Below are 14313 nucleotides of genomic sequence, written 5' to 3' on the forward strand. Positions count from 1 at the left end.
AATTAAAATTTGAGATAATCATAATAGTATATTAGATTTTCGAATTGTACTATTTCATTCTGCAAAATCATCTTTTGTACATAAATGATTGCTATTTAAACATTTAAATATTTTAAATATTTAAATATTTCCCATAGCATATTTTAGACTTTAAAATGTATTAATGTCAGAATCTAATCTTTGAGAAGTTCAGAGTCTTGTTATCTTAGGTTAGTAGTTTAGGTATCTTATGTTCAAAGACCATATTATCCTAGAGCTTTTAGAAAATAGATAAATAAGTTATGAAGCTGAGGCTTAGGAGCACAAGTGTTACATCCATGACTTCTGTGTATTAGTGTTGTTGTGTCTCCTAAAGTTGAAAGTTTTGGGTCTGAAAGTTTTTAATTTTATAAATCAGTGCATATTAAAAATCCACTTCTGAGTTCTTTCTCTGTGCTTTTTTTCCCCAGGCTAGTGCTTGAGTTCAATCTCATGTCTTATGCTTTTGGCAAACTTACTGTTGCTATGTGGACGTGGTGCACCATGTTCTTATGTACACTTACAGTTCCCTATTTCCTGTTTCAACGCTGGGCCAGAGGCTATCACAGGAGTTCTCATCCAGTAGTCCATTCTGTCTTGCATTGCTTCCTTTTTGTGGTCTTCCAGATTGGAGTTCTAGGTTTGGGACCACTTTATGTTGTATTAGTGTATACACTACCACCAGCTTCCCGATTCATTGTTATACTCGAACAGGTAAGGTTTTGAGTGTTGCTCAATACAATGCTATGCTTAGTTAATAATAATAATAATAACAATAATAATTGTTATTTTTTGTTGTATTAGTTGGATAAATTTTCATATCTGGTTCTTTGTGCTATTATCTATAAAATTAAAGTGTTAAACTACATCATCTTGTCTTTTAAAATTCGTTCTAGCTTCAGTGTTCTCTGATTCTTGATAATTGAAATAAATTACATTGAACTGTTCTGGATGAATTCAAATTTTGTTCTTGAACACTTTGTGTAGAAGCCATCTAAAGTATAAAATACTTTTGTAATTAAAAACTCTACTTTTGAAGTGTCAGATTCATTGTTTTGTCATATAGCCATCTAAAAGATTTATTTTGTTTGTACGCCCTTCAGAATTTTCTGACTTTTATTGGCTATCTGTAATGTTCGGTTTGGCTGTCTGTAATGCTCTGTTTGACTGATGGAAAGGACCTTTTCAGGAGACTTTCTTTGAACAGGCTTTTAATTTCTTAATTTGTAATATACCTGTAACAGATGGTGCTGTTAGTTGCAAAATAATTTGAGTAATAACATGTCTCTCTTTAGAGTTTGTTTTTCATTTGTTTTAGTCCATAAAAGTGAGTTAGAGTTGGTATATACAAAATTAAGTTCTTTGTGTGTTTATAATCTAGTGCTGTTCTGTGGCTGCTTATAGGAGACAAGTCAATGAAAGAAAATTCATCTTTTTTCCCCCCTCCTTTGTAGATTCGTTTTATAATGAAGGCCCACTCATTTGTCAGAGAGAATGTGCCTCGGGTACTCAATTCAGCCAAGGAGAAGTCAAGTATGTAATTCCATAAGTCAAAGGATTATTCACAGGGTATTTCAACCTTTGGTGTTTACTGGAATGGCATATTACATTCTGTAGACATTATGTTTCATTTTAAGTACAAGGATCCAAAAAAAAAAAAAAACTGTTGGGAGAGGAGGAAAAAAATATATATATATGATCTGTATTGATTTGGAAGACCTTCTCACTGTTTCCTGATTGTTTCTGTTTTACCTTTGGTCCCCAAAATTTAAAACATTGATCATTAGACTCTTGCAACTTTTGCGTTATTTGTATAGAATGTTAATAGAGTCATTACACCCCGTGTGCTTACTTTCCTTGAATTGCTGCTTCAAACTCTAGAAGTTATGTCTAAGTCACAGGAGTAACTTAGTTTAGAGGGATTGGTAATATTCAATTAATTTAGGAATAAGAAGTCATCATTTTGGGAGAGCAGGAAGGAACAACATGAGCTAAGGAGAGGTAGCTTTTTGTCTTCCCTATTCTGTGCTTATTTTCCTCTTTCAGTTTTGCTGAAAGAAATTGAAGAGCCTCCAGTCTAAGCATAGTTTTCCTTTTCCAGGCACTGTTCCAGTACCCACAGTCAACCAGTACTTGTACTTCTTATTTGCTCCTACCCTCATCTACCGTGACAACTATCCCAGGTAATGGCATTATGAAGCAGAAATGGGGTAGCACCAGGAGTGTGCCAGGAAGGAGGTGGGGTAGGTAGACCAGTTCATGTAGTGCTACAGAGCAGTTAGAATGGGTTTTAATTTTCTTGCTGGCATGGGAAACCCCAGATCGTGATTCTAGCAATCTGATTTGATTTCAGTCATTCTTGACAGAATTATACAAGTTTTTCCTATGTCAAAAATGATGTTCTGTGTGGGAAGATACTGTGAGGACCTTTTTTAAAGTTCATTTATTTACTTTATTTAGAAAGTAATTTTGTTTCTTCCGTTTTAGGACTCCCATTGTAAGATGGGGTTACGTGGCTATGCAGTTTGCACAGGTAAATTTTTTTTAAGTGCCTAAGGTTTGTTGGCTGGTGGGAGATGGGGATTTGAATATAATAATAATTTAATATATTTAAAGTGTTGTTTAATTCATGTCTCCTGGGAGCTCTAGAACTCTTACTGAAGTCTTTAAACTATTCCCAGTTCAGTAAATGGTGTTTGCTTTGCCAATACATCAAAACTAATTTTCTACAATTAAAAAAAAAAAAAATTTAAGTAAAATAATTCCGTTTGGTTACTTCAGTATGCATCTACATTAATTTCCCCCTCCCTTTCTGTTTTTTATTTTATTTTTGGATGTATATCTGTGTGGAGGTGGTCTGACACTCCCTCGACCCTTTATCAGAATCATAAATCCCAGAAGATCCCATTTTAAAATCTTGTGTCAATCAAATACCCATTTATGAAATAGGTTCTTTTGTTATGAGTTTCATGTAGCAGGAAAGAGAGATTCCAGAGTCTGATCTTTCAAAAATGCCATTTGGTAAAGGGTTGGGAATAGGTATGGTAGAAATTAGGCTTGAGTACTGAAGGATTGTAATCTGAAGGATTACAGTTCGGCAATCTTATATACTAGTGTTAAATGGAATATATATGTAAATGTTAGTTTACAGGTCACATATATATGTTCTTTTGAAGGAAAAAAAAATTACTTTTCATCTTTCCTGATCAAGCTCTCTTTATTATAATTATCTTTGTTATGTTCCAGGTTTTTGGTTGCTTTTTTTATGTGTACTACGTCTTTGAAAGGCTCTGCACCCCCTTGTTTCGGAATATCAAACAGGAGCCCTTCAGCGCTCGTGTTCTGGTCTTATGTATATTTAACTCCATCTTGCCAGGTAACACGGGTACTGGTTAATTTGGCTATTCATAAAGTTGCAAGGAAAATAGAAAGCCATTGCGTGTGAGCACCTTTGATTTACCTGCTTTTTGCTATAAACTCATCTACTGCATCTGTACCCATCTTTAACCTCTTTCCGTCTATCTGCCAGATGAAGCATCCTTCCAGTCCCTGGCCAGTCTTTCCATTTGTCTTCTTTCACGCAAGTTTTGCTTTCTCTGACTGTGGATAGTCTGTATTCATGCTTTATCTTCCCGTTCACTCTTCAGTCACTGTAATCTTGCTCCTAATCAGACCAGGTCATTGAAATGGCCTTTATTAAGATCTCTAATCTCCTCCAGTAGTTGGCTTAGCCCTTATTCTGTTTGATCTCCATGAAGCATTGGGTGCTGTTGACCACATTTTGAAGTCTGTCTTGCCACTCTCTTATTCTCCTGTCTTTCTGGCCATACCATACATAGCAGTGAACCAGACATACATACTCTTTATCCTCTGGAAGCTTGCAGTTTAATTACATTTAGTTTCCTTTACTTACTCTTTCTCTTTTCTCTACCCATTAAATGTTGGTATTGTTTTCTGCCATCACGTTCTTTCTTCCTCTCCCTCTCTCCCAGACATCTGCTAGTAATCCTCCATGATTGCCCCTCAAGATTTACTCCAATAAATTCTTTTATCTGTCCCTCTGATGGGATATGTGTTACATATGTGTGTCTTCCTCACTAAGCTGCAAATTCCATAAGCTCAAGGATTGTGTCTTATAGCCAGTCATAGCCTCTCCTACATTGTCTTATACATAGTAGACTAATATTTTTTGAAAAAACAAGTGAATGAAAAGGATGGGTATGTAAATTGATATTTTAAAATATAGTGTAATATATAATATACTAAGGTGCTGTTGAACTTTGTCTCATAGTGGAGATGACATTTAACATTGGGTATTGAAAAATAAATAGTCGTTTGCCGGGCAGAGAGGTGGTGGAAAGTTGCTTCCAGGTAGTGGGATGGATTCAAAGGTATGGAGTATTTGGGAATGGCAGAAGTCCAGTTGCAGATGATGTTTGCTACATTGGGAGTAGAGGCAGAGATAAGTTAACCTTGTCACTGTTGACATTTTGGGCTGGATAATTCTTTGTTTGGGGGGCTGTCATGTGCATTGTAGAATATTAGCCACATCCTGGCCTCTAACAACTAGATATCATAGCACAAGGCCCACTTCTTGAATTGTGATAACCAAAAATGTCTCCAGAATTGCCAGCCATCTCCTGGGGGCAAAATCTCCCCCAGTTTTAAACAGCTAGTTTAGAGGAATACACGGCCAGATTTTAAAGGGCTTTTACTACCAAGTTAAGCCATACATCTAGGCATTTCCATTAAAAACAGGCTGGGTCATTTTTGTCTATAAAACCCACTTGGAAGAAAGTTATTTCTTTATTAGGTTAAAATAATTAACTTTCAAAATACACTGTATCATTTCTAGAATGGGTAAGCTGGAATAATAACTTTAATTTTACAAAATAATTCCAGCTAAGCAAATGATGACATATAATTAACTGATTGGTATGTGAGCTATTTGGAAAGAGTCTTAATATTGTTCATCTTATTTTTAGCTGTGCTGATACTGTTCCTTAGTTTTTTTGCCTTTTTGCACTGCTGGCTCAATGCCTTTGCTGAGATGTTACGCTTTGGTGACAGGATGTTTTATAAGGTAATGTGTACTTGGACTCATCTTCCTTTTCACATTTTATTTGTGTCCTCATTGTTAAGTATTTGAGCGTTGTTGGCTACTAGCTTTTTAACATAAACGTTGTGAAATCATTTTCTTCCACAGTTTTTACCAATATTAAGTCTGAAATTTTATTACTGATTTAAGTGGCGTAGTCTTGTCTTTTCTTCTACCTCTAAATCTGCTCCCTTAGTACTGCATTTGGTTCCTACTGGATCCTGTATTGGGGATTACAGTGGGAAAGCAGGTGTCCAGAGGGCATTCTGAGACTTTGCTGACTTTTTTTTTTGCTGACTTTTTATTCATTTGAAATCGGCTGTCTGGTGCTGTAGGAGTGATCTCAGCAAATTATTCTATTTAAGATTGTTGAACAGTTCATGAAGGAAATAACTTCTCCCTCCTTTATTTTGAAAGGCATTAATTCTGCTTCAGATAGTATTCTTACACTTCCAAAGTTGGAATTAAGTTGTAGAGTAGAGGCAGGGTAGTTCACAGTGTTCTGTAATCCCACCTAAAGCCCTCTAGAATTTTGTCTGTCTGTTCATGTTTTGGCAACACTCCCAGCGTACCCCTCCTTTCTCAAAGAAGCAGCGAGTGCGGGTTGCAAATTTTATATGTCTTATTCCATTGGTCTGATCTTAGAGTAAGAAACAGGATATCTATAAAGGAGCACCAGGACTTGGAGGAAGCCACCATCTCACTCGTGGTACAACTTAAATTTTGCTGTTTATGATACCAGCAAACTGCTCTTGAGGGTTATCATACTATCTAAGTCTGTGTGACCTTAGAATCTCTCATTGTGTTTTAGCAAGGTACGGGGGATTTACTGATTGTTATTTAGATGAACATTAGATTTAATGATAATGTTGTGTATCTTCCATCATAACTTGTGTGATAAAGAGATAGTGAACCTGGGAACTTAATCATCCATAGAACTAGGATTAATGTCACACTGAACACAAATAATGCCTTCAAAATGCCTTTGAAGATTTTTCTGACATCAGCGTATGGACTAACAATTTATCATAACACACGCTAGGTGTTATATTATGTGTGTATATTCTCTGGGAGTAGGTTTTGCTTTGGTTCTGTGTATATGTATACCTTTGCTTTTTTTCCTTAGGATTGGTGGAACTCCACATCATACGCTAACTATTACAGGACCTGGAATGTGGTGGTCCATGACTGGCTATATTACTATGCTTACAAGGACTTTCTCTGGGTAAGCAGCAAGATTTAGTTAATGTTGTTTAAGAAATGGAGATTCTTTTCCAGAAAGTATTACTGTTGTGCAGCTGGAGGAAGTTATACTTAGTTGTCTTCAATTCTCTTGTGAGCCATTAATGTCTAAGAAACCTTCTGCTTTGAATAGCACTGAGACCAGTATCTACAGTTACTAGGACTAAGACCATGTTTTTGCTCTGGATTTTTATTTTACATGACTACAAAGTAAGAATGCGTGCAGGCATTTGGAGAAGTTGAAATGATCCACCAGTAATGGATCATTTTGTTGGAGTCTCATTGCCAACAAATAATCTCCCCTAGCTTTTTCCATTTGTTTTTTTGTTTTTCTTCCTTTGTTAGAAGTGGAGAAACCACCTATGTTCTGATTTACAACTCTCCGATATAGATTATTAATATATGTCTTTGAGACATTCTTTAGAGCAGAACTTATTTAGACAGAAGAAATGTACTCTTGAGTCTCATGGTTGATTAACGTTGATATCTCTGGATTGCAGGTTTGAATTGTTAAATAAGGGCACTATTTGGCTAAATGACAGTGTGTTGTGCTGCAAATAGCACAGTATTCTAATGTTCTTTCATTTATAAATGTAATTTGACTTATGGATGAGGCAAGTCCCTTGTTTCTAAATCTTCGTTTTGTTACCTGTAAAAATGATACCTGCCCAATCTACCATACAATGCTACTCTAGATTTGATGTGTCCGTTTATAAATGAAAACTATGTTTTGTCAACCATAGTGAGTTACAAATATAAGTTATTAATGTTTTTGAAAATATGCTCGATCTTTCAACATTAATGGTTTTGAAAATGCCTCATTTAGTAAAGTAAGGATTTTTAAGCATAGATGTTTTTGTCATTATTTTAGTACATTGGATTACTCCGAGTAGACTTAGAAAATCAAATATGAATATAATTAAATAGGTGCCTTTAGTATGTGTTAATTATAAGTCTTATGTAGTTCATCTTTAATTACTTACTTTCTGAAAATTGCCTCTAATATTTTCCTTTTACCCTAGTTTTTCACAAAGAAGTTCAGGTCAGCTGCCATGTTAGCTGTCTTTGCTGTGTCTGCTGTAGTGCACGAATATGCCTTGGCTGTTTGCTTGAACTTTTTCTATCCAGTGCTTTTTGTGCTCTTCATGTTCTTTGGAAGTAAGTATCTTGGCATCTCATGAGTACTGAGTATCATGCTAAAAGAGAAATTTAGAAAATAAAATATAAAGTCAATGTAGAAAACTAGATAGTAAATAGTAATACCATTTCAAGGCAATGTTGTTTATCTGATGGTAAGAACATTAATTTTGAGTATGTACAACTCTGTTGCAAGATGCTTACACTTTGATGTAGAGAAATGAACTAAATAACCTCTTGAAGACTATTGATAACACTGACTTGGTAGCTCATAAAAACTATAAACAACCTCACCATTCTTAAACTCTGTTCAGTGTTCACCCTCTGAAAAAAACTAACCCTTTTTTGGGTGGGGTGGAGAGGGACGAGTTAGAATATGAATGCGTCCATGAAATATGTTTTCACCTGTTCTGAATACTGACTGATTTCCAAATAATCACTGATTAATAAATTTCAACAGTGAAGCTTCATTTTTACTTATGGGACCAATGGGCAGAATAGAACGTGTATATACACAGTTGATGCTGTTTATGATAACTAAATGATTGTAGCAGATATCTGAGGGCCCTCATCTCCTGGTAGATTTTGTTTTGATGACTATATATATTTTTTGTTGTTTTCCTAACTTTAGTGGCTTTCAACTTCATTGCCAATGATAGTCGGAAAAGGCCAATTTGGAATGTTCTGATGTGGACTTCCCTTTTCGCGGGCAATGGAGTCCTCCTGTGCTTTTATTCTCAAGAGTGGTATGCACGTCAACACTGCCCCTTGAAAAATGTGAGTCATCAATCAGGCTGGAGTGGTGAAGTAACCTATTTGTCCCCTGATTGTGAGGGTTGGTGGGCAGTGTTAAGGAGAAGGGAGTAGTGGAGATGGTGATAAATGAATGTTAAGGGGAGGGAAGTGTGGAGTAAAAGCAGGAACTTATCTTACTGCACTGTCCTTGAACTTTTTCTTTTCTTTGGTTTTCTTCCCATTGAACTCTCCTAGTTCTTGGTTCTCTCTCTCTTTTTTTTTCTCTTTATCTGATTTTTCTTTAGCTCCTTCTAATCTTCTTCCTGTGCCCTGAAAATGTAGGTCTTCTCCAAGGTTTTCCCAGTGGCATGTGTATCCACCCCCACGCCCAAATACACATCTTTTACCTCTTCCTTCCCGAAGTAATAAACTCTATAAAAATGTCCAGCTAGACTCATATGCCTAGGAGCCCATTTCCCTTTTTTTGTTGTTGTTTTCTTGTTTGTAATTTTGTAAGAGTCTCATTCTTAGAGCTTTAGCTTTCGGCTGCTTATAGAAAACTCCCAAATATTTGGGGTGGGGGGCTTCTTGATACATCTGCTTGGGTATTTCTCACAGATACCTATAACTGAAGATGTTCAAAATCAAATTAATCAGTTTCTCTCCCAAAGCTTCTACTGTCCACCCTGATTTTGCTATGCTGCCCTCACATCCCCTCCTTATTTCCTATGAGTCCCCTTTGTGCATTTGAACTAACTGCTCTGGACTCTGGACTGTGTCTCTGGTCACTCTGCTCTTTGCACTCAGATTTCATCTGTCAGATTTTATCAAGATCTGATTTGGATGCAATGTCGTCCATGAAGCTTATTTATTTATTTATTTATTTGGTTGGTTGGTTGGTTGGTTGCGCTGGGTCTTAGTTGCGGCTCACCGGCTCCTTAGTTGTGGCACATGGGCTCCTTACTTCTGGCATGCGAACTCTTAGTTGCGGCATGCATGTGGGATCTAGTTCCCTGACCAGGGATCGAACCTGGGCCCCCTGCATGGAGTCTTAACCACTGCACCACGAGGGAAGTCCCCATGAAGCTGTTTAAAATTCCTGCTCTAGTCTCTTTTCTATTTCTGAACGTTCATAGTATTTCATCTGTTCCTCATTTAGATAATTCAGTAATTTAAGCTTTGTATTATAGTAATTTGTGTATATTATCATCCTTAACCTACCACCATTTAGATTTTGGGCTACTAAAAGTAGGACTGTGCTAAAACAAAATGCAAGATACAGAAAAAAAGGTAGTGCCTATTTGGAATTTGGTCAGGAGTCCATGCAGTTGTGTAGAGTTTACTGGACTTAGCTTCACGTAAAGCTTCTAAATCAAGTAAATCTGTGCTATAGATAAAAATGATGAACATCTTTTGAATTAGTGAGCTGCTTATAGCTTAAAGGTTACTGAAATGCTGGGAGGCATTTTAGAGATGTGCCATGTGTAACATTAACACCCCCTATCTACCCCATCTCTCATACGTACAGTGCACACAAATAAAACTACTCTTCCATTCTTTTTTTTCCCCTCGAAGCCCACATTTCTGGATTATATCCGGCCACGTTCCTGGACTTGTCGTTACGTGTTTTAGAAGCTTGGACTTTGTTTCCTTCCTTGACTGAAGATGGGGTATTCTACCTGATTTGGGGCCAGCATCTGTTTCCAGCCGTTACTGAAGTTATCTGTGTTATTTGGACCACTCCAGGCTTTACAGATGACTCACTCCATTACTAGGTCACCTGAAGCTGAGCTGTTAGAAGTTTCCTGGAAGCCTGTACACTTTTAAGCAGTTCTTAATTTTTTCCTTTTTGGGAGAAGGGAGACTTGTAGCTGATATAATGACAGATTTTTTGCTGGGTCATATCAGCTTAAACCTCAGAAATTCTGTTTTGTTTCTTGATTCCATCTAATTAGAGACTAAACATCATGTTTTCTTGGCCACTGAATTAGCCAAAACATTGATGAAGAAATCATTTAAGTACCTCTGGCTTAGAAATTTTTTCATGTGCGTTGTTGGAATGTATGCTAATTAACCATGCAATTGGGAAAGAAAATAATGTGGAATGTTTTGCTATTTCTAGTAGAGAGAAAATATCTATTTTTCCAAAGATAATCTTGTTATATATCCTAATTTGTATTTTTTTTCAGTTCTATTCTATTTTTATCTTGTTTTTGCTATACAGTGTAGGTCGTGATGTCTGAAGCAAAATTATCCCTTTCACTTTGAATTCTTGAGTTTGCATCCATAGTATTATATATTGAGGAGGACAGAAGTAGGAAGGGAAAAAGAAGTGGCACAGGACAAAGAAAAATATTCCTCTTTTAACTTCTAAAGTAATTTTTAAAAACTTGCAGAGTCAATCATATGTTTAAATTATTTTATTGTGGAACTTATGTGGAAGATACCTGAAAGTTTAAACAACAAAAGTTAATAACTTCTTTGAAGTTATTTAGAAGTAACCTTTGGTACAGTTATTTTTATCTAATAAATACTGACGTGAATTATTTTTCAGACTAGTAAGTCTGTAACATAAGTATTAATCACCACCATTAATATTAAAGGGAATATTAAAGATCCAGAAGCTGGCTTCTGCATTTGCTCAATTATTATACTTTTAATGGTAGTGTACTTTAGTTGCAATAAATTAATAGGTGATCATTTTCAAGAAAATTTACTTTATTGTGTGATTTTTCATGTTATAAGATGCCTATAGCTAATACAGTGTGGTGTGTAGGAATTATTTTGGTTGTTTGAATGACATATGATTATGTTGGTAAAGACTGAGCTTTGGAAGGGTGTTTTTTTTTTTTTTTTTTAAACATCTTTATTGGAGTATAATTGCTTTACAATGGTGTGTTAGTTTCTGCTTTATAACAAAGTGAATCAGTTATACATATACATATGTTCCCATATCTCTTCCCTCTTGTGTCTCCCTCCCTCCCACCCTCCCTATCCCACCCCTCTAGGTGGTCACAAACCACTGAGCTGATCTCCCTGTGCTATGCGGCTGCTTCCCACTAGCTATCGATTTTACATTTGGTAGTGTATATATGTCCATGCCACTCTCTCACTTTGTCACAGCTTACCCTTCCCCCTCCCCATATCCTCAAGTCCATTCTCTAGTAGGTCTGTGTCTTTATTCCCGTCTTACCCCTAGGTTCTTCATGACCTTTATTTTGCCTTAGATTCCATATATATGTGTTAGCATACGGTATTTGTTTTTCTCTTTCTGACTTACTTCACTCTGTATGAGAGACTCTAGGTCCATCCACCTCACTACAAATATCTCAATTTCGTTTCTTTTTATGGCTGAGTAATATTCCATTGTATATATGTGCCACATCTTCTTTATCCATTCATCTGATGATGGACACTTAGGTTGCTTCCATGTCCTGGCTATTGTAAATAGAGCTGCAATGAACATTTTGGTACATGACTCTTTTTGAATTATGGTTTTCTCAGGGTATATGCCCAGTAGTGGGATTGCTGGGTCGTATGGTAGTTCTATTTTTAGTTTTTTAAGGAACCTCCATACTGTTCTCCATAGTGGCTGTATCAATTTACATTCCCACCAACAGTGCAAGAGTGTTCCCTTTTCTCCACACCCTCTCCAGCATTTATTGTTTCTAGATTTTTTGAAGATGGCCATTCTGAGTGGTGTGAGATGATATCTCATTGTAGTTTTGATTTGCATTTCTCTAATGATTAATGATGTTGAGCATTCTTTCATGTGTTTGTTGGCAATCTGTATATCTTCTTTGTAGAAATGTCTATTTAGGTCTTCTGCCCATGTTTGGATTGGGTTGTTTGTTTTTTTGTTATTGAGCTGCATGAGCTGCTTGTAAATCTTGGAGATTAATCCTTTGTCAGTTGCTTCATTTGCAAATATTTTCTCCCATTCTGAGGGTTGTCTTTTCGTCTTGTTTATGGTTTCCTTTGCTGTGCAAAAGCTTTTAAGTTTCATTAGGTCCCATTTGTTTATTTTTGTTTTTATTTCCATTTCTCTAGGAGGTGGGTCAAAAAGGATCTTGCTATGATTTATGTCATAGAATGTTCTGCCTATGTTTTCCTCTAAGAGTTTGATAGTGTCTGGCCTTATATTTAGGTCTTTAATCCATTTTGAGTTTATTTTTGTGTATGGTGTTAGGGAGTGTTCTAATTTCATACTTTTACATGTACCTGTCCAATTTTCCCAGCACCACTTATTGAAGAGGCTGCCTTTTCTCCACTGTATATTCTTGCCTCCTTTATCAAAGATAAGGTGACCATATGTGCGTGGGTTTATCTCTGGGCTTTCTATCCTGTTCCATTGATCTAAATTTCTGTTTTTGTGCCAGTACCAAACTGTCTTGATTACCGTAGCTTTGTAGTATAGTCTGAAGTCAGGGAGCCTGATTCCTCCAGCTCCATTTTTCGTTCTCAAGATTGCTTTGGCTATTTGGGGTCTTTTGTGTTTCCATACAAATTGTGAAATTTTTTGTTCTAGTTCTGTGAAAAATGCCAGTGGTAGTTTGATAGGGATTGCATTGAATCTGTAGATTGCTTTGGGTAGTAGAGTCATTTTCACATTGTTGATTCTTCCAATCCAAGAACATGGTATATCTCTCCATCTATTTGTATCATCTTTAATTTCTTTCATCAGTGTCTTATAATTTTCTGCATACAGGTCTTTTGTCTCCTTAGGTAGGTTTATTCCTAGATATTTTATTCTTTTTGTTGCAGTGGTAAATGGGAGTGTTTTCTTAATTTCACTTTCAGATTTTTCATCATTAGTGTATAGGAATGCCAGAGATTTCTGTGCATTAATTTTGTATCCTGCTACTTTACCAAATTCATTGATTAGCTCTAGTAGTTTTCTGGTAGCATCTTTAGGATTCTCTATGTAGAGTATCATGTCATCTGCAAACAGTGACAGCTTTACTTCTTCTTTTCCGATTTGGATTCCTTTTATTTCTTTTTCTTCTCTGATTGCTGTGGCTAAAAATTCCAAAACTATGTTGAATAATAGTGGTGAGAGTGGGCAACCTTGTCTTGTTCCTGATCTTAGTGGAAATGGTTTCAGTTTTTCACCATTGAGGATGATGTTGGCTGTGGGTTTGTCATATATGGCCTTTATTATGTTGAGGAAAGTTCCCTCTATGCCTACTTTCTGCAGGGTTTTTATCATAAATGGGTGTTGAGTTTTGTTGAAAGCTTTCTTTGCATCTACTGAGATGATCATATGGTTTTTCTCCTTCAGTTTGTTAATATGGTATATTACGTTGATTGATTTGCATATATTGAAGAATCCTTGCATTCCTGGAATAAACCCCACTTGATCGTGGTGTATGATCCTTTTAATGTGCTGTTGGATTCTGTTTGCTAGTATTTTGTTGAGGATTTTTGCATCTATGTTCATCAGTGATATTGGCCTCTAGTTTTCTTTCCTTGTGACATCTTTGTCTGGTTTTGGTATCAGGGTGATGGTGGCCTCATAGAATGAGTTTGGGAGTGTTCCTCCCTCTGCTATATTTTGGAAGAGTTTGAGAAGGATAGGTATTAGCTCTGCTCTAAATGTTTGATAGAATTCCCCTGTGAAGCCATCTGGTCCTGGGCTTTTGTTTGTTGGAAGATTTTTAATCACAGTTTCAATTTCAGTGCTTGTGATTGGTCTGTTCATATTTTCTATTTCTTCCTGGTTCAGTCTCAGCAGGTTGTGCATTTCTAAGAATTTGTCCATTTCTTCCGGGTTGTCCATTTTATTGGCATATAGTTGCTTGTAGTAATCTCTCATGATCGTTTGTATTTCTGCAGTGTCAGTTGTTACTTCTCCTTTTTCATTTCTAATTCTATTGATTTGAGTCTTCTTCCTTTTTTTCTTGATGAGTCTGGCTAATGGTTTATCAGTTTTGGTTGGTTCAGTGGGCTGGGTAGGCTCCCTGGTGGAGGGGACTGGTGCCTGTGTTCTGGTGGATGAGGCTGGATCATGTCTTTATTGTGGGCAGGACCACGTCCAGTTGTGTGTTTTGGGGTGTCTGTGACCTTATTATGATTTTAGGCAG

The 14313-nt window shown here is 36.4% G+C and overlaps 1 protein-coding gene across 6 annotated transcripts in view; it reads left to right on the forward strand.

The window, feature by feature from the left end:
• Nucleotides 1–10906, forward strand: part of SOAT1 (sterol O-acyltransferase 1) — a 58462-nt gene extending 47556 nt beyond the window's left edge. For 5 of the 6 annotated variants that reach the window (XM_059903750.1, XM_059903764.1, XM_059903744.1 and 2 more), the window contains 10 exons: nt 450–732; nt 1473–1551; nt 2120–2201; nt 2506–2551; nt 3265–3394; nt 5004–5101; nt 6243–6341; nt 7381–7516; nt 8127–8272; nt 9806–10905. In XM_059903750.1, the coding sequence (XP_059759733.1) occupies nt 450–732; nt 1473–1551; nt 2120–2201; nt 2506–2551; nt 3265–3394; nt 5004–5101; nt 6243–6341; nt 7381–7516; nt 8127–8272; nt 9806–9862 (1156 nt within the window). In that variant the 3' untranslated portion in view covers nt 9863–10905. Of the gene's footprint in view, nt 1–449; nt 733–1472; nt 1552–2119; nt 2202–2505; nt 2552–3264; nt 3395–5003; nt 5102–6242; nt 6342–7380; nt 7517–8126; nt 8273–9805 lie in introns of all 6 variants that reach the window. The other variant, XM_059903771.1, reaches the window with a different exon arrangement.
• Nucleotides 10907–14313: the final 3407 nt, after the last annotated feature.

Source organism: Balaenoptera ricei, chromosome 1 (assembly GCF_028023285.1).
Source record: "Balaenoptera ricei isolate mBalRic1 chromosome 1, mBalRic1.hap2, whole genome shotgun sequence".
NCBI lineage: Eukaryota > Metazoa > Chordata > Mammalia > Artiodactyla > Balaenopteridae > Balaenoptera > Balaenoptera ricei.